The sequence below is a fragment of the Carassius carassius genome, chromosome 23 (assembly GCF_963082965.1).
Source record: "Carassius carassius chromosome 23, fCarCar2.1, whole genome shotgun sequence".
In the NCBI taxonomy this organism is placed as follows: Eukaryota; Metazoa; Chordata; class Actinopteri; order Cypriniformes; family Cyprinidae; genus Carassius; species Carassius carassius.
This window is the reverse complement of record NC_081777.1, coordinates 2527108-2548396: the sequence shown is the minus strand read 5'-3', so window position 1 is coordinate 2548396 and position 21289 is coordinate 2527108. Positions and strand designations below refer to the sequence as shown.

At 35.6% G+C, this 21289-nt stretch overlaps 1 protein-coding gene across 3 annotated transcripts in view; it reads right to left on the bottom strand.

Annotated features, from left to right (window-relative positions):
* Positions 1-2361: 2361 nt before the first annotated feature.
* LOC132101204 (CMP-N-acetylneuraminate-beta-galactosamide-alpha-2,3-sialyltransferase 4-like) overlaps positions 2362-21289 on the bottom strand; it is a 33421-nt gene continuing 14493 nt past the window's right edge. The window contains exons 3-11 of one of the 3 annotated variants that reach the window (XM_059505940.1): positions 12925-12997; positions 12697-12786; positions 9392-9489; positions 9051-9114; positions 7695-7793; positions 5423-5612; positions 5203-5340; positions 2853-3005; positions 2362-2777 (exon numbers count right to left, since the gene is read on the bottom strand). In XM_059505940.1, coding sequence (XP_059361923.1) covers positions 2688-2777; positions 2853-3005; positions 5203-5340; positions 5423-5612; positions 7695-7793; positions 9051-9114; positions 9392-9489; positions 12697-12786; positions 12925-12997 — 995 coding nt within the window. In that variant the 3' untranslated portion in view covers positions 2362-2687. The remainder of the gene's footprint in view (positions 2778-2852; positions 3006-5202; positions 5341-5422; positions 5613-7694; positions 7794-9050; positions 9115-9391; positions 9490-12696; positions 12787-12924; positions 12998-21289) is intronic. The other 2 variants (XM_059505941.1, XM_059505942.1) reach the window with 2 other exon arrangements.

Here is a 21289-nt window from a genome sequence, read left to right as displayed (position 1 = left end):
CTGCTGTACTGATGTGCTGCTGTCTATAATTTGACTAAAAAAAGACATCAGGAGGATGCTTACCTTCTAGAATATGCCTTATATGCCTCCTCCAATTATGACTCTGATTTATAAAAACAGCTGGTTCGTGGTTTGCAACATCCATTTGAATGAACCAAAAGTTCACCGCACACTATGTTTGCTGTATTATGCTGCTGAGACCAAACATCGGTCATATTATGGGCTGTCAGCAATGAGGCCTTGCAGTCTGGCAGCACATTTAGGCACATAAAAACACTCTCTGCAGTGCTGCCTGACACAGCTCCAGATGTTCCTGCTCTGAGTAATGAATCTGACTCAAACTGAAAGGCAGCTCCTTCTACTTCAGATCGAAACAATAAGCTGAAAGCAGAAAGTTAACATGAGGCCATCATGAACATATGATGAGCTTGAGCGCATGCATGTAGACCACTGATCTATATATATATATATATATGACTGGGTTGCTCATCACGTTCTAAACTGCCAACAGGCAGTGAAGCCACCGGAAGTGTTTCGATCCGCCGTTTTACTAATCCCTACCAGCAGAGAGCACCATTGAGTCACATGCAAACCGCTGTCCTAAAATAACTCGATTTGAAGCAAATCAGTTAAACGGGACTCGTTTTTATGTTATGTGTAATAAATTAATGTTTACTTCAGATGTTACCTGGAGTGTTTATGGTCTTTTGGGGCAGGATAAGCATATATTTAAATCGCTCAGGTGGGTGTGTCTGCTGCGCACTAATGAAACAGGTAACGATCCAACACAAAATATACCTTATTTCTTTATGAACATAATTATTCAGGAATTATTAAACATGAACGTATTAGTATCAGAAATGGATTTTAATATATTACAATGAATAATACAATTATGTTGTTAATATTGCTCTATAATGAAATGAAAAGCTTAACTTACTATCTGGGAAATAAAGCTTTCTGTCTTTAAATCCGTACTGTATATAGTCAGTTAATATTTCTCTGAATAAATTCAGATTTCAGACTGAGCACTTTTTCGTTTGTTATATGTCTTGAGGTCGTGTCCGTCTGATGTTTTCATGTTCATGATGCTCACTACTGTAATGAACGTAGCTTTTTAATAAGTAGGGGAAATTTCCGACATTTAAAAAATAACCGTTTACATGCTTAGGGTGTTTACATTGTAATAATGTACAGAGATACTTCAGATTTATAAACGCTGACTTGTTAGGTGATGTTTTCTCATTAAAATCATACAAATTCCTATTAAATCAATTGAACGTTTACGCACACTAGGGATTACCAATATGGCGGCGCGGCAGCTTCACTTTCATGACGTCATGAGCAATCAGGCGGGAAGGAAGTCGACCGGAAGTTGAAGTTGGCCGCGTGCCGCCATCTTGTAGCAGAACTTCACTTGCGTTAGCATCCCATTGACTCCCATTCAGTTTGGCGTCACTTTGACAGCGAATAACTTTACATCTGAGGCGTTTAAAGACTCCATTTGTCCATTATTTATTTCTAAAGATACACGACAATGTATAAAGGGCTCCATTACCTTCTATGTTACATTATGGCCCCGTAGAAAGTTTTTGTAAAAATAGGCTAACGATTGCGTCATAACCACTCGACTCTCTGTCGCACAGTAGAGAAATTACCGTACAGACAGGAGGAGAAACTCGCAGGCAATCGGGGAGACGTCAAGAGAGAAGCCCATAGATAAAAGCCCTGGCGTTACATTTTAAAATACTATACAAAATAATTAATCAGAATACTTGAGTTCCAATGGGGTCGCTGTGTCCATTTCTTTTACTGTCTATGTGAGCAACCCAGTTCTATATTATAGATCAGTGATCATAGTGCTGCCTTCAAAAACCGGACAGATGAAGGCATCTCAGAAGACAGGAAGTGAAGCTAACATTGAATTCGGACGTGCCTTGATGCTTTCCTACCTTGGAATGCGTCCTTAGAAGGCAGCATTTTTCAGTTTTCGGATGCAGGTAGACTCATGTTTCTCTCTCTCTCTGTAAACAGAGCGCGCTCATGCAGTCATGTAGACCAGTCGCCCTCTTCAGGTGATATGAGGCATTGCTACAGATATTCTGCTCATCACTTCACAATCACTGCTGCTCAGACAAATATTTCACATCTCAGCATGCTCAAATATAATTTCTTATTTAAAAGATTAATCTCAAAATTAAATAGATTCATTTAAAAAAAAATTAGCTGATCTATTCTTCTAGGTTTTTTACTTATTTAGTTATTTATTTTTTCCTTGCAAATTAACTAGTGTATTTCGGTGCATTTGTTAAACTAAGTTCTTATTAGCATTACTTATGAAATTAAATTGTCATCTATAAACAAGATGCATATTTTTGTTTATTAAATTCTTACTGTAAGAAGATCACAAAATATCCAGTGGTGATTTTATATATATATATATATATATATTTCTTAAGTTCCCGAAAGAAAACAAAACAATAAGCAGAAAAGATTAATTAATTATAAATACTCGAGGTCAGATAAAAATGATTGAATCACACAGAAACGCAGAAACCTTACAGAAACTCCTATCAGCTCTGCAGTGTGAGAGCTGGATATTTCAGTTCAGTCCAAAGATGATTGTTATGTAATGCTGTATTTACATGCGTTTATGTGTTTTTATTTATATGTGTTCATGTTGGGTGTCAGGAATGAGGATGAAGATATATAATAGCTCCCTGTCCTTCCAGTCTCTTAAGCACGAGAGCCTCTTGATTGAGATCATGGTAGGAATTCTGAAACAACAATGATATTCGGTGAAGCAGTGCAACGTGACAAAGTATACAGCAACATGAGAATCAAAGAATCACCTTCATGGATTTCATTGTGTCCTTTCCGTAATAGTGTATGGGCTGTTTCTGGTTCCTGGACTCTGGGTATCCGAATCCAGCCACGTGCACAACGTCACAGTAGTTTAGAGCCACAAACACAGCCAGAATGCCAGTGGTAGGGTGGACAGGTTTCTGACGGAGAAACAGAGAACGGGCAGATCAGGAAAAGTGTATTTAATAGTGTTAGCCTCCTGCAGGGGGCGGCTGAAGACAGCTTCAACTCTCCTGTGAAAGAATAAAAACCCCATGAAATCGTATCTTTTAGTTCAATCATCTATAGCAGATTTTATTGCTTATTTGCTATAAAAAAGTCTAATCAAATGATCTCCCTTCGTTTTGTCCCACTTGTAGATATCTCAAAATAAGCCTGTAGTGTAACATAACCCATTGGCTATAAAGAAAAAACAAAAAAACATCCCGCACAAGCTTTAATAGGAAATATGTCAACGTAAGCCATAAAATTGTGCTTTTGAACGATTTTATGAGGTTTTAAACTTTGTAAAAACGTTTAAAACACACATACGCTGCCATCAAAACGCCTCAAATGTATTCTCTGTAAATTATTGCCAGACATCAACTTTTAAGTTGAAAACTTTCCACTTACAGTAGTAAAAGAAGGTAATGCATCTTGGTTTTTCCAGCCCTGACTGCTTTAGTTGCGTCAATCTCTCTCTCTCGTTCCAAGTCATTAGCTTTTCCGCATTGCTCCATGATTTCCACAGCTACTGATCTGTGCGCTCCCACACAAAACACGCTCATACATCTCAGCCTCAGCCTCGCTTCAACAACACGGTCTCCATTTCATCATGTTCATCATTAGAACACGTATATAAACACTATTTAAGAGGAGCTTAAGTGTCGAAATACTTTTGTGCCATTTAAAAAAAAAAATGAAAAAATAATAATGCCCACAACTTTGGACAGACACATAGATACATTTATTTATTTATTACTACTAATGCTACCATTAAACTCAAGCTGTATTATTGATATACTATTCTAATTGATATAATTATTGTTAATTTGTTTTAATGTATATATTTTCAATTTACATTTAGTTAAATATGTGTTAATTTTGTTTTGTGGCTTTGTCATTCATTCATTTTTTTCAGTTTTAGTCATTTTAGTACTTAAAGACCTAAAACAATTCAAATAAATTGAGAAGTGATGCCTTCGGCAACTAGCGGAAAGAAAAGTTTTAGAGTTGGGTGAGGAGGAAGTGCAATGCACTTTGAGCTTGTTCTTGTGTTTCCTGGCTGTTACTGGCACGGACCAGAAATAAACAGACACATTTCTAATCGTGATTCTCTGTGTGTTTATCAGGACACATGTGGACTCTGATTCTACAACACTACCGATAATTGACCGTACAGACAAACCTCTTTGACAAACATCAGAATCCAACATTAGCACATGCGAGTGAAAATTGGCTTTGCTCAGCGAAACGTTTGCCAGCTGGATTGTGATTTCATTAAAAACAGCATCGTTTAAGGTTTAAGTCGATCTGTAAGAATGATAATCTGACCTTCACTACTGTAAGGCAAACGGAAAGAAAAGGCATAGGATACTGTTCAAACGTTTACGGCCATTTTTTGTTAGCTGATCAAAAGTGACAGCATAATGTTACAAAAGATGTCTATTTCAGATAGGTGCTGTTCTTTTGAGCTTTCTATTCATCAAAGAATCCTGAAAAGTAAAATTGATCATAGTTTTCACAAAAATATTTAACATAGCTTGTTAGCAAATCAGTGTATTATTCTGATTTCTGAAGATCATGTGACACTGAAGACTGGAGGAATGATGCTGTGCATCACAGAAATAAAATACAGTTTAACAGAGATTCACACAGAAAACAGCTATTTAAAATTATACCTTAATTCTGTAGTTTTTACTGTAATTTGCATTAAATAAATGAGACAAAAAAAAAAGTTCAAAAGTTTCAGACCCAAAATAAAAATTCCACCTGCATGGAATCTGTCTGATAAAAATGTAATTTCTTCCACTGTCAACTGGAAGATTTGCAATCAGAAACTTATCTGTATCAGTTTTCCATAATGCAAATACAGTGCAAATACAGTATTTTACTTTATTGTTTTATGCTTTTATATGTATTGAATCCATATGTGATGCATTAAAATGCAGCAACTCATCAGGTTTTGAACAAAGGCTCAATACAAACATTTCATAACTATCAAATACATAAATGGCACTACATACACTATGCATGTCTGAAATGCCACCAAAAGTAATCCTATTATTTGGAACATCTGTTCTGCCAAAGTAAGAGTGTTTCTCGTTCCATGAATCCTGGCGTGTGTGCAGATCTCACCTGTTGTCTGCGCGGTTGCAGGGGAATCTGAAGCAGCTTGCTGGCTGTCAGGCGAAGGAAATATGGGTCCAGAACACGGATCTGACTGGCCCGGCCGAGCCAGATCTGGGGCGGAGGCTTCCAGAAACCCTTTCGGACCTAAATCAAGCACATTGCCTCATGACTACTGGGAAACCAGGTGCATGCTGGCACATGAGGAGAAGATGTGAGTCAGACTGACCCTCTTCTCATCATACAGGATCTCTTTGAGCCAGCGGAGGTCCTGCTGCTTGAAAGGAACCAGGACCAGCAGGGTGTCTGGGTCATTGTGGGTACCAGGATTAGAGGAGGCAGATTCAGGATAAAACAGACGTAGCGTGGTCTTGTTCCCCACGTCCTCCTCGTAGCCTCTCACCGGCGCATCATTCAGCCTGACACAGAAACATATGGGAGCACTGCATGATAAACTGATAAGCTAGAAATGTAATTTTCTGTAAAGTTTATTTTCTGTGAAAAGCGCCATACAAAAAAAACTTGAACTGAACAGTGCATAAATAAGGTTCAAGGTCGAATCCGATCTGGAGAGTCAGAATCGGCATTGCTTTCTTCCTGTATCGTATTTCTTGAACGAAATCCAGTACTTGTATCTTTCTAATTGTCGGTGCCAATTCCAAAAATCGTACCTGTTTCATGCTTTCTCATAAAACATGATGTGCATTTCATAGCATTGTGTGTGTGTGTGTGTGTGTGTGTGTGTGTGTGTTTATTTGGCAACCCACTTGTAAGGTGAAGACGTCTTAACACCTCAAAGACATGATTGCTATCTTCTTAACTATTTGTTAATTTCTCACATTCAACAGTATTTCATGCCCAATCCTAACCAGAATTATGGTCAGCGACAAAGTCAAAGAAAAGCTTATTTATAAACGGATGTTTAAAGTTCTTTCTCATTAAATGAAGTATTTAAACGTATTGTTCCTCTCTTGTACAGACTGCTCAGATACAGTTTTTGACATTGATACAGCTGATACAAAAAAAAGGATTTTGTCATTTGTTTTTGATAGAGTTGATAAAAACGGCCTCATATTTTGTATCAAAACACTTTGGTGTTTTGTATTTTTGTAGTTTTTAATATTTTTTCAGTATTGATCATTTAATAAATATTGAAATGCTAAAATGTGTCTATTTTAACTTCCAAATAGGTGTCCAATGAGTTTAGTAGTGTCATGGGTTTGCATAGCATTGCATGAACGACTGACTGCCAGACACATAAGATATTATTATATTTATGATTAACAAGCAAATGAATAATTAGTTAGAAACTAGTTGCAATTAATACAGGTGCCATCAGTTGTCTTCTTAAGAATGACTTGTTTGTCATTGAGTGTTGCTGATGCACCCTTCGTTTCCAAACACCAAGTCACTAAATTAGGATACATTTGCAAGCTTTAAATCATTAAACTGCAATCAGATAACCAGAAGAGTTACAATTATCCCTGCTCTCCACAGTTATTGACGTCATGGACTTGGTGTAAAAGCATATCCTTATCAGCGAACTCCCACATTATAACTTCTTTTTTAAAAGGAGTGAGTCCGTGCAGGAAACACCACCCTTTTTCTCACAAATGAGATTGAAGAGGAGCTGATGTTCTGCTCAAATCTCTGCCTAATGGCGACTTCGAGGCATCAGGATTTGTAAATCAACACCAAATGTCAAGCGGCTCTGCTGTCCTCCCCCGCCGCGATTAGAGGACGAGAGACCATGAAGAAACACACTCGGACGAATTCTGCCGTTTGTTAGAGGCTTAGAAAAAATTACATGCCATTTGTTCATTCCAAGGCTATGAAGCAGCTTGAGAAACAGTAGCCAAGCAGAGCTTTCATTCAGGAGGTATTGTTAAGCGAGGCTGTTATATCCCCCTCAGCAGACGTACAATAAAACAAGAATGCAAAATACAAGCCAGTCTAATGGAAAGGCTTTCACGCTGTACATAGAAAGAAAAAAAATATTCAGTGGACAATGGACAATAAGAGACGGAGAGCAGAAATTAAAAAGCTCCAACTAAAACTTTCCCTTTTCACCATTTGGATTTGTTATGTTATTATATTAAAGAGATTATAAGCTAGATTCAGCCTTTTCTGAGGTTTGCATCCAATGTTCTTGACTTTTATGCATGATAAATTTGTTCATGAATAAAGATTGATCTGTTGAAAGCAGTTATTTTGAGTTAGATGCCAAATGCTCTCCTCCTTTTATATTTTACATTGAAGGGGTGAATACAACATATTTGCACACCATCCACAATAGTTGCCACACATTCAAATACGATTTTCAAGAAAACAAAAACTAAAAACCTGCTAAAAATAAATGCAGAACATGTTCACATCACTATTAACATGACTATATCCATGAAACCATTCAGAAAAATGTGTGCACAAATGCGTTAAATGCTAATTAAAGACGGTGTAACAGAAACACTGAAAGGTCACACAGAGGTGGAGGTTTTATTTACCTGATCACCACGTCGTATTTGTTAATGATCTCCCCCAGTGAACTGTTTTTTATGGAAAAGCCGTTTCCAATGACTGCACACGTCCTGCAGTCTAAGCTGCTGACACACAGAGCACTTTCCATGAGTGCGGTACACAAAAAGTGTGTTTTGTAGTGAAATGAGGTGCTTTAGTTCAGAAAATGTGGCTTGTCAACCTAAATATTATAAAAAGCGATTTCATTTTCTATGCATTTTCTATTCAATTACACATTTGTGCTATGTCTAAACAAAACTTAAAGGAATAATTCACCCAAGGATAATTTGCTTCAAGCCATCCAAGATTACGATGAGTTTGTTTCTTCATCAGATTTGTAGAAATGTAGCATTGCATCAGTGTCTCAGCAATGGATGTGAATGGGTGCCGTCAGAATGAGAGTCCAAACAGCTGATAAAACCTCACAATAATCCACAGCACTCCAGTCCATCAGTTAACATCTGGAGAAGACAAAAACTGTGTGTTTGTAAGAAACTAATCCATCATTAAGATGGTTTTAACTTTAAAAAGTTACTTCCTGCTAAAATATGAGTTCATAATCCTTAATAACATTTCCTCCAGCGAAAAAGTAGTCTTGTCTGAATCAGGAGAGAAAGCATATATCAGCACAAATTAAGCACCATTTACGAGCCAAAACAGCCCTAAACAAATATGTGGCTGGATTTTGATGTGAGAGACAACAGGAGATTATTGTGGCGTTATTATGGATTATGGATTGGTATTTTAGCTGGAAGCAACCGATTAAAATTTAAATGTCTTGATGGATTTGTTTCTTATAAACACACAATATGTAAACTGATGGACTGGAGGGGTGTGGATTATTGTGATGTTTTTATCAGCTGTTTGGACTCTCATTCTGACGGCACCCATTCACTGCAGAGCATCTATTGATAAGCAAGTAATGAGATGCTAAATTTCCCCAAATCTGAAACTCATCTACACCTTGGATGACCTGAGGGTGTGTGGATTTTTAGCAAATAGTTATTTCTTTATCAACAAACTATTAATAGAGAAACCTGATCAAATGAAAAGTACCAATTAAAATTAATTGGCAACTGGAAATTGAGTAACACACTTGCATATTTAGTCACTATTAGCCGTTCTCCTTTCAGTGGTTATTATATTAAGCAAGATAGTTTTGAACGCGAGCAAGAGCATTACTGTAATTAATTTGTAATGTGTGCAGTAATTCACACCACACCGCAACAAAATCATAAGCAACTGAAGCAAACGACCATATCTTAGGAATGGGTTTCTACAAGCTTATGGGGGCTTGAGTTCAGAGTTTAGATACTTGCGAAAGCAGCTCGGCTGTACTTCACCTCTCAATGTTTGCTGGCATTGTGTAGCTGGAAGTCACTGCCAAGACCTTCAGAAGCAGGAGCTCTGCAGAGACAAAGAAGAAAGTATCTGAACAAAGTGCACCATTATTAACGTATCAACATGAATGGATTGCATGCAGAACGATGAGCATATTTAGAACAGACTAACTTCTTTATATACGTGGACTGAATGGTTTCGGGGGCATGTGAGATTTCAGCAACAAGATTTATGTGATCATGTGCTCAAGTCAGATTTAACATAAGCATTAGCTCAATGACTTTGCAGTAGATTTAACTATTGTATTAAAGGAAAGATTATAAAGATTATAAGATGTACATACCGCTGCCTTTAATACCGTAGGGCAGAGCTTCAGATGACAGATGTTCCCGCCAGAAGAAATCCTCCAGCTTTAGAAAGAGCTCAGTCTTTCGGCTCACGCTGTGTCGGTGAAACAAAACACAGACTCACATACGAACTACTAGACATTGACTTAATCACAGACTTGTAATCTTAAATTCATTATAAAAAAAATATTTTGTGAAAATTACATTTATTTTCTGAGATATATAAATATATATATATATTTATATATATATTTTTTTTTTTGGGGGGGTGATTATGTGCAGCACTGTCTAAATAATTAACACAGCATCCAAACATATATTTAATTTTTAATTTATCTGTGTGAGTGTGTGTATGTGTGTGCGTGCATGCATGTGTATTAACAGTATTCTTAATATTATCATATAATAATATGATAACAATTCATTATACACATTATATACATATATTACTGACCTTTTATTTAAAAAACAAATGAAAATAACATTTATTTTTAATAAAATTAATAATAAATAAAATAAATATTTTTATTTTTAATAAATTTTTTGTATGTTATTAAGGAAACTGTATTTGCATTTTATATTAATATGATGATATTCCATAAATGGTAATACAAATGTATGTATCTATGTTTTATAAATGTAAAAAAGGCTTTATATGTTTCTTTTTAATTTTTTTAATGAAATGTAAATATTTTGTAATGATATACACTATTGATCAAACTACATTTTTTAAATAACGGTATTAGCATTTGTTCTTTCTTTCTTTCTTTCTTTGAAAGAGATTAACATGTGTATTCAGCAAGGATGTGTTGTGTTAAGTTAATAAAAAGTGATATTGAAGACTTTAATTGTTAGAAAATATTGATATTTTAAATAAGTGCTGTTCCTGTATTCATCATGAAAATTCTGGCAAAAGATGTATTACAGGTTCCAGTAGATATCAGAATAATAATTTAAGCATATTACAATGATTCCTAAAAGATCATGTAACACCAAAAGAATGGAGTTAATAATGCACAGAAATAAAATATATTTTAAAGCATATTAAAATAGAAACGCACTATTTTGAATTGTAATAATATTTCGCAACATACATTTTTTTCTGTATTTTTGATCAAATAAATACAAAAGCCTTGATGAGCATAAGACACACACACACACACACACACATATGAAAACAATGACAGAATTGTCCTGTGATGACTGTATCAACACACATATTACACGCAGCACTCGTTTGGCTGTGCTGTCTTTGTGTAATGCTCAAAAGCTTGAGAAGGACATGTTAGGGTTAACCAAGCTAGTCTGTCATAACAGCACAGCCAGAATCATCACACATGGATGTGTTGGTTTTACAGTGCTCCCACCGCCCGAGAGCCAGAGGAGGGTCCGTTTTCATTAAGTGCCCTGTTATTCTCTGGCTACACCAGCTGCAGGAGAAATCCTGATGGCTTTTAAGAGCTGATGTTAGGGAAAAAGCTGTGCATTTTCACCATTTCTGTGCCTGTATTCTGTGATAGAGTAAACCATTTTGAATACATCACCCCAGAGTGTTGGCCAAGCGATAACAGCTAAAACCTTTTAAGTTGATCTGAGCTCATGCAAGTTTTTGAGTCAAAAAAAATGTATTTTGTCAATGTTGACTAATAAACTGAGGTGCAAAAAATCATATCAATAAAGCCTCAGATTATTTGCTGTTTGAAATAAAACAAGTTGATAAAAAACTGAATACATTTTTTGGTAAGGAAATAGCATAACAAGAAATGTATACATAAGACAGATGCACAGCTTTTTAAATCACAATATGTTACTGGGTGAGAAGATTCCTTTAATGTAAAGTGGGTCCCAAATGTCCAGTGTTGAAATAATGCAGACAGATCGGTCTTTTGAGCAAGCTGAAGTTGACTGTCATTGAATGTTATTTGGTTTAAACACTGAACTGAACCACTGATTCTTGCTTTGATAGTAAAAGGTTGGTCTTCCTAGATCTGATAGCAACATGAAGCAGGGATGATCAGAAAATCATTCAATATCACGGACATCGATAGTGTTCAGCACACTGCTTCAGTTATTTACAGCATTAGCAGACAAATCTGATAGCAGGAGAATCTATAAACAAGTACATGCAAAAGGTGAAACTGCAGATGGAGAACAGTTAAGACTCTACATGCTCCGATGGGGAGCATCCAGCTGTGTTAATAACACGCAGAACACTACAATACAGAAAACACAGATGCCAGTTCGCAAGAGGTGGCATGTCAATTTGAAACAATTCTATTCAAATGCTATTTAACTCTCCAAAGCTTCTCAAAAAGGTCACACTTTGGCAGTTCGTGTTACTTTTGACAGGGACAGAACAGTAGGAATCTAACTTACCATAATGTAAAAAGAATAATGTAACTAACAGTACAGAAAAGTGGAAACAATAAAATTATGTACTTCTTTTGTTTGTTTGTTTTAGATCATTTAGATTAGTGCGATTAAACGATTAATCACGATTAATCACATCCCAAAGAAAAGTTGTTGTTTACATAATATATGCATTCGTGTACTGTGTATATTTATTAGCCTCTGTATATATAAATACACAATGCATGTATATATTTCAGAAAAATGTTTATTTTTTAACCGATTTTTTAGGTTTATTTATGAAATATATTTTTATTCAATATAAATGATATGAATATGAATATATACATGTAAATATTTTCTAAATATATACTGTATGGGTGTAATTATATATACATAATAAATACACAAACCTCCCTACTGTAAAAGTTACACTTGGATGGAAATTTATCATGTATTTGTTGCAGACATGCTGTCTTCAGGTGGAAAAGAAAAATAATATGACGTGTGTGTGTGTAAATATTTTAATGATTTGCACTCAGGATGTTTTAAAGCCTTCATTTTTTTGTGTGTGTTTGTTAAACTTTGGATCGGGTATAAAGATTTTATTCAAAACATATTTTAAATAAATCCATTTTCCAATTCCTTTTTATAAACATTTAGCCTTATTGAATGGAGTCAATCTTTTTGTTTGTTTGTTTGTTTAGATTGCATTTCTAAAAATAAGTCATCAAGTTTTGAACCACTCATATTAAGGAAATTATTTTTATAAAAAAAAAAAAAAGTGTTATTCTATGCCCCACAGAAACAAAAAAAATAATAAAGTCATTCAGGTTTGGAACGACATGAGAGGGAGTAAATGATGACAGAATCTGAATTTTTCCAATTTTCAAGCTTGGTAGGCTACAGTTTCCCCAAAACAGGTTAAACATGTTAATATGAGATCACATACTTTAATTTGAGACTCTCCCATTTCCTCTGCAAGTGAAAGTTGTGACATAGAGAAACAGTGGGCTGAGGGGACTTTCCGCTGCGTCCATAGCTTGAAGAAAAGAAGAAATCAGTAGTTAGCATAAGTACACCTTGAAAGCTTTTGCATGTCTCAGACTGAAAAGAACAAAAACAATAATAACCAATGAAAACGTTATTCATTTAATACACTGGAGTTGACGGCACTTACCTCTCAAAGTAGAACTGGGAGCAATAGTAACAGATGAAGAAGAGCACTACTGGGAGAAGTCTTAAAATCCATGCTAAAAGAGAACAAGAAACAGAGAAAGACAGCTTTTATTAAAACCAGGTGAAGGGAATCTTCGGTTATCTTCACGTTTCACACTGCAAATAATTTAACAATTAATCCTGGGTATTAGTAATCTGACGTTTTACACTCATTTTAGGTTAGTGTTCATATTTACATCGCAGTGTCATTGATTGGATTATATACTGTACATAAGAGGTTTAGACTTCTGTAGAAGTTTGGTTCTGAAATGTATGTCACCTCACTTTTTTTCACATTGCCATACTTGGCAAATGTCACGACTTTCACTTTTTATTTATTTATTTTTTTTAATCAGAGAATATTATAGTTCTTCGCTGCCTCTTTACTAACCCGGAGGAACGGGACAAGACATGTGCCGATATTCGGTAATGCGATATATCACGGTAATGAATGGGCACTTCTAAATACTGTGAATAATTATATATTAAAAATTATTCCGAATTTGGATACTTTTACCATCAACTGGTCAAAATGCACAACACCTGCTTGAAACAAGCACGCATTAGAAGCACATGAGGAACACGTGAGAGACGTGATGAACGAAAGCACATTCACTGTCTGACAGCAGACGGCGCTAAACTGCAGAAAATGCAGTCCTTACCCTGGAAACCCAAGAAATAAAGCAGCTGCACTACTTTCTAAAACATGTTTAAATACCCATTCAGATTTGTGGATTTGCTGTGTTGTTCATCACAGTGCCAAATACTATTTAGATGTAATATGCTATTTATTTTCACACTTTTTACATTTTAATCTGGACTACAACATGCCCTAGATATTGTTTGAAAGTGTTTAGATTTTTTAGTGTTCATTCACACTTTACATTAGGGCTTCATTAGTTAACATTAATTAATTAATTAGTTAACATAAACTGCCAATTAAAACTCTCCTGAACATAAAACACGTTATTAAAATCGTCATTTAATGAGCTAACATGAACTAAGAGTTTGGACTACATTTCCCATGATCCACTGCACAAATCACAAGTTCACCTGATAACAATCAAACCATGCACCTGAGAACAATCACACATTGGACTTCTTCGCACACACTGTCGAGTATTGTTCTGCAAATATACCTCCCCTAGCGATAGCTGCAATATGTAAGCCTTTCCGTATTAGTTTCTAGTTTTCATAGTCTTGTTTCAGTTCCTTGTTTTCATAGTCTTGTCTCTGTTTCTAGTTTTCATAGTTTAGTCTATTTCTTACCATGCCGTGTTTTGACACTTTTGCTCTGGATACTGGATTACCCCTCTTGCTTAGCCCTCTGGCTATTGTTCGCTCATTGAAGACCCATGCTTGCCCTAGGAATATTCTTTGTCTTCCTGTTTGCCAGTGTTTGACCCATGCCTGTTACAACCACGTCTCTGTGTAATAAAAGCTCGCACATGGATCCACACATCTCACAACTCATCAGCCCCGTTACACCACCAAATGCCATTCAAAGTCACAGATCAGAAGCAATTCAGAGAAGAGGGTGCAAAGAAAAAGCATCAGCCGGAATCTCCTCATGGTGTTTCTCATCAGAGAGCTTGTCAGCTTTGCCAAAATTACTTAAATTTAACACAACACAAACTAATTTTTTACCGTATTTTATTTCTGTTTTGGGGGGACTGTGAGGATGCCCTTTTCAGCTAGTGCATGCTAGAGGTCAAGACTTATCATTTGTATTTTTAAAAAGAAAATGTTCATCAATTAAAAGAATATTATCAGGACAAATGGCAATAAGTTATTGCGTGTTTTTTTTTTTTGTTTTTTTTATGGGGTTGGGGTCGTAAAAAATGGTTTACAGTGCTGTGTTGCTATTGGATTGTTTTATACAGGTAAAAAATGTAAATAAACTGAACAGTACTAACACAGACAATACAGTAAACTTTAAATGAAAATACAGCAATAATACATCCATGTACTGTAAAATTTACAGCAATATCTTTACAGTGTAGTTTAGGTGCTTATCAGTTGGCACCTGAACAAGCAGGAAGAAAAATAAAATAATACAAATGTTTGCGAGCTGTGGGCATCTTCCAGACCTGACAGCAGCAAATACCCATAAAGGTACATTTTCTTCTAAATTTACAAAATCACTCACTGTTATTCTGTACATTTGTTAATAATTTAAATATATTCAATATATTCAATCATCTCATATGAGACACTCTAATAATAATCTGTTTAATAAAGGATTAAAAAATCTTTTAGAAAGTCTCTTTGTGAGTTGAAGCAGGGATGGGCAAACTTATTAATGGAGGACCACTGTCCTGCAGTTTAACTTTAACCCTGATCAAACACACCTTTACCATCTAACTACCAGGATTATTAAAATGCTACAGATTTTTTAGTGATTTCTAGGGTTGGAGTTAAACTAATTTAATATTTGAACTATTTCTAATTTCTATAAACTAAGATTCTAGCAGCTCGCCAAAGGTTTTGTGTTTTAGTTTTTTGTCTTTTCTCCCTGCTGATAGGAACTCTTCTGATTGGCCAAAACTATCTGCAAGAATTCACATACTGATTTGCTGATGTACAAAATTTGTCCATGACTTCACATTTTTTGATGCAGGTGTGTGAATGTGTTATGCACAGTGTTGATCTTGGTGCTGCGTTCGACACCATAGATCAGGCATCAGCAACCTTTTCGGCATGACGTGCCATTTTTTATTTTTATGGTTAAACACTGTGCCAACACAGCCCCCCCCCCCCCCCCCCACACACACACACACCCCGATATAATTCTGTATTTAAACGGTACATACACAATTTTTTATTATACGATAAAAAAAAAAGTTTTTTTAACGTTTAATCAACGTTAATGCACTGCTTTAATTGATGAACGTGCACACACAGACACACACACACACACAACACACACCACTCGCACACAGAGATCTGAGATCGTGCTGTGCAAAAAGTAGCATTCAGAGTGTTGTCACGCTACTTTTATTAATCGATACTGAATCGCTACATTATATTTCTCAACAACAAAGGGGCAAAATCGCTTCATTGTCTGCAGAGAGAGACAATTTACCCCCCCCCGACTTTCTTTCTCTCAAAATGGCCATATTTCAGAAAATTTTTCATCACTGGATATAGCTTTAGGTCATTTAACATTTCTATGGTAAAACGTATTATTAAAAGTTGACTAATGTTAATTGATTTGCAGCTTCATCTTACCTCACTCTCTTTAACGTTAAACTGACGCTTCGCGCTCTGCTTCTGTGAACAGTAAACCCCGCCTACTTTGATCTGATTGGCCATCTCAGTCATTTTGACATTGACGAGTGCTGTTAGACCGAGGCTTTGATCTGAAGCACCTAGTATGTGCAGTGTTTACACGTGCATCCATGCAAGTTAATTCTCACACTTTAATAGTATTTGTAGCTCCTAACAGGCTGTGTGACTATGAGAAGTTATTACATCAAACTGTACGTCATTATACAGTTTTCCTTATTGCTTGCGTGCCAGCGATTATCCCTCTGCGTGCCACTGTTGGCACGCGTGCCGTAGGTTGCCATCCCCTGCCATAGATCATGACATACTCATAGATCGATTACAAAACTATACAGGTATTCAAGGGCAGGCTCTAAGATGGTTTAGATCCTACCTGTCCGATCGCTACCATTTTGTTTACTTAAATGGGGTGTCATCTCATTTATCATCAGTAAAATATGGAGTGCCACAAGGATCCGTCCTAGGTCCCCTTCTATTTTCAATATACATGTTGCCCCTTGGTAATATTATTAGAAAATACGGAATTAGCTTCCACTGTTATGCTGATGATACTCAGCTATATATCTCAACGAGACCAGATGAAACTTCCCAATTATCTAAGCTAACAGAGTGTGTTAAAAATGTAAAAGATTGGATGACAAATAATTTTCTCCAATTAAATTCGGAAAAGACAGAGATATTAATTATTGGACCAAAAAACACCACAAAGAATCTTGTAGATTACAATCTGCAACTAGACGGATGTACTGTTACTTCCTCTACAGTCAGAAATCTGGGTGTTATATTGGACAGCAATTTGTCTTTTGAAAATCATATTTCCAATGTTACAAAAACTGCATTCTTCCATCTTAGAAACATTGCCAAGCTACGAAACATGTTATCTGTTTCTGATGCAGAAAAGTTAGTTCATGCATTCATGACCTCTAGACTGGACTATTGTAATGCACTTCTAGGTGCTTGTCCTGCTTCGTCAATAAACAAGCTACAGGTAGTCCAAAATGCAGCAGCTAGAGTCCTTACCAGGTCAAGAAAATATGATCATATTACCCCAATTTTACAGTCTCTGCACTGGCTACCTATTAAGTTCCGTATCTGTTACAAATGATCATTACTTACCTATAAGGCCCTAAATGGTTTAGCTCCTGCGTACCTAACTAGCCTTCTACCACGCTACAACCCATCACGCACCCTAAGGTCACAAAACGCTGGACTTTTGGTAGTTCCTAGGATAGCAAAGTCCACTAAAGGAGGTAGAGCTTTTTCACATTTGGCTCCCAAACTCTGGAATAACCTTCCTGATAATGTTCGGGGTTCAGACACACTCTCTCTGTTTAAATCTAGATTAAAAACGCATCTCTTTTGCCAAGCATTCGAATAATGTATCTTAAATTGTGAGTGTAGTTGCATCTGCATTTTTATTCTTTAGCTTGGGTTAAACTAATTTTACTTTGTTGGATCAGCAGCTATGCTAATGATGTCTCAATTATTGCTACATGTGTGACTGCATCATATAATTACTATTAATTAATAATATTGATAGTTCATCATCTAGCTGACTACGTCTTGTATTATTATTATTATTTTTATTTTTCTAAAATCCTGTCAAACGTGCACAAACTACTAGCTACTACTAAATATTGTAGAAACATAATTTTCTGTAAAGTTGCTTTGTAACGATTTGTATTGTAAAAAGCGCTATACAAATAAACAGGGGCGGCTGGCCAATAGAGGGCGCTAGGGCGCCGCCCCCCCATGAGCATATACCATAGACTGCAGTCAAATACATGTAAATACATAAATAAATCATATATAAAATTATCAATATTTGTGTGTTTGAGATAGTAAATGCAGCTAGTATATTTGAAAAATATTATAGAAATTCAAAATGTTTGTTTTTCTACACGTCCCGTCTAGATCTGTACACGTGATCAGCTCTGGGGCGCTGGAGAAAGCGCCCCAGAAAGGCGGGTCTTTGGAGCAGTTTAGCCAATTGCTGATTTTAGATATAAATGTTTGACATAAACTGTAGCCAATCAGCGAGCTAAAATCTAGTCAGCTATGGGCGCTTCGCCTAGCGCCCCAAACTGCGCGCGGCCGCGAGGCGCGAGCAATGGGCGCGAGCCACTACTAAAGTATCGAGTTTATTATGTTTATTTACTGTACATTTTGTGGAACATTTGTTTGAAATCACTCAAAATTGTTGCAGGTAATAGTTGTATTTAATCAGCTAATTAATGACTAAGTATTTTGTTTGAGTTAAATTTCAAATGCAAATAGAAAGTTTGTGCAATATGTTTGTTTTTGTGCAAAAATGCCTCAACCTTTTAATATTGGCATTAAATAATTACTTTTCACAGAGCACTGGTATCCTGGGTGGTTATTAATTATAATAGGATTTTTTTATTTATATAGCCTTTCCAACAAAGTCGCTTTACAATATAGGCCTAGGTTAAGGAATTGAACTAAATAAACCTCAACATCAAAGATAGACATACCAAGGGCAGATATAAATATACAGAGTTCAGTTACAAAAGTTAGGTTAAAGATTCAAGCAAGTAACATAAACATTAATAATAAGGTAAAATTTAAAGATTCTGAGCTAAAGAGTAATATTCAGACAAAAAAAAAAGGTTTTGAAGGAGAAAAGGGTGAATGCTTGACAGACGTCTTGAGCAAAAGCATTCCACAACCTGGGAGCCACAATGCTATAAGACCTGGTGTCCCATGGTTACCAAGGCCAAGCTATTTAAAATAACCGAATATGACAGCCCCACCTAACATAATTTTCACCAGCCGCCACTGCAAATAAACTTGAATTGAATTGAATTGAGTGTTGGGGTAGTTCCTCAAAAAGTGTAATTAGTTACTAGTTACTTCTGTAAATTGTAATGAGGTTACTTTACTAGTTACTGCATTTGAAAAGTAACTTCACTACTTAATACTTTACTTTACTTTTTTAAATGTTTTAGGGAATTTTTTTTCCAAATTCCGTTTTCCGTTTAAATTTTTCTGGATTCCATTTTTTTTTCTGTTTTTTTTTTTTTCTCAACTCCTTTTTAATGGTTACATTTAATTGTATTAATAAAAAAAAACATGTCTAATTAATTTAAATCATAACACTTATACATTTTCAAAGCAATTTATTAAAAGTTCTTAAAAAATTGCATGTTTAGGGCCCTATGAAAAGTTTTATTTCTTCTTCACCATATGTTAGATTTTTTTTAGCATGTGTAATTATTTAAATGCATAAAAACAACTTCATTTATTTATTTATTTTCTTAAAATAGCCTTATGAAATGTTTTTTTACCCTCAAAAATTATGTTGTGTATTTACATTTTTCTGGTTATCAAATGAAGGCATAAAACATTCATTTAGATTTTCTTTTCAAATATTGAAAATTGAGCAAACTTTATTTTTTTGGTAAACAAAGGGGATTTACTATTAAAAATAAAACATTGAAGAAATGTTAAGCAGGAGATGCTTTAAAGCGTGAGAAACAGAAGTTTCCCCAATAACAGCTGTAAAGCAGTGCTGAGCTCACAAACGCTGCTTTATCGGGCATATAAAATGCAAGTCTTCCTTCAGAAATACAGTGATATAAAAACACCTTTGTCTCGTTTTGATATTTAAACATATAAATGTAAGGAATTATTATTATTAGTATTAAACGTGCAGTACGTGCTCATGTTTATTCAACAAAGCCTTTTGGAAAATCGTTTAGTTTTAAAATCGTGGCGAGTCTCCAAAAATAAATAAATGTATGGGAAACATCCCACATCACAACCACCTGAGCCCAACTTCAGTCTACTCATCACCTTGACTTTAACTGCATTTGTTGAAGGCAACGCAGCCAGACCGATAAACACAACACAGACCAGAAGTTAACTTAGGGCCAGGCACATGCACCCGATCAAACGGAGAGCGACTCCTAGGTAGCACTTGAAGCACAGCTGTGCGATTGCTTTACGTGCAATGTTGGGAAATGCACATCAAACAATAACGAACGATCGTAAAATTACTCGTAGAAAACACTCTTAAGTGCTAAGATCAATCGTTATCGGGAAACCAGGCCCAGAACTTTACATACAGGCAAACACTGCATGTGTAATGCAGGAAAATGCGTTCCTATAGTCTAGTAAAGTAGTGTAGTTACCAATATTATTATTATTAGTGTAATGCGTTACTTTACTTCGTTACCCAAAAAAGTAATATAGTTACTGTAATCCATTACTTTGTAACTCGTTACCCCAACACTGGTTATGCACCATATTCACTGCAGCAATAGTAGCAAAACATGTGAGCGTACAAGTTTCTCGATTCGTGATTTCTAGAATAAGACTTGTGCAACTGCAGTGAAGGATACGAGAAGGTGTAACTATTGTGTTGTGTTTGTGGAAGAGGAAAAAAAAATCTACAAGTTTGCAACTTTTGTCTGTGACTTCAAATTTACTGCTGCACATGTGTGGCTATTCTCTACAACTACAAATTCCACTGACACAGACGCTCCGTTGTTTTGCGCCAAAAATACCTTCATATAACACTGTCATGACCAAAGGTGCTTCTGAAATGAATGAGGATGCTCTAGTAAAATGTAAATGTAATATGTGAGCAGTGCTGTTTTGTACCGTAACTGATTACATGTAATCCTAATTATGTAATCAGATTCCAAAAAAAAGTACTTGTAATTAGATAATATCACAATTTAAAATACTCCTAATTAGATTAGTTGTTTTCTATTGCTCACATGATTACATATTAACACAATACCAATAAATGATTATAATTTGATTCTTCCTCATTTTTACCATTTATATACAAACAGAAATTTGTCCAGTTTCTCCCATCCATTGCTATGGTTGTCCCAATATCAATCACTGCAATTTTGAAAATGAACTCCACATTTCTCAACCAAGCTCTCGATTACATGTTCTGTGTTATAATATAATCAATACAGTTTGTGACATCATGTTTTCACACTGTTTGTTGTTGAGACGATTCATGAATCATGAGTCAAGAAAAATAAATCTGGATTTTTGAA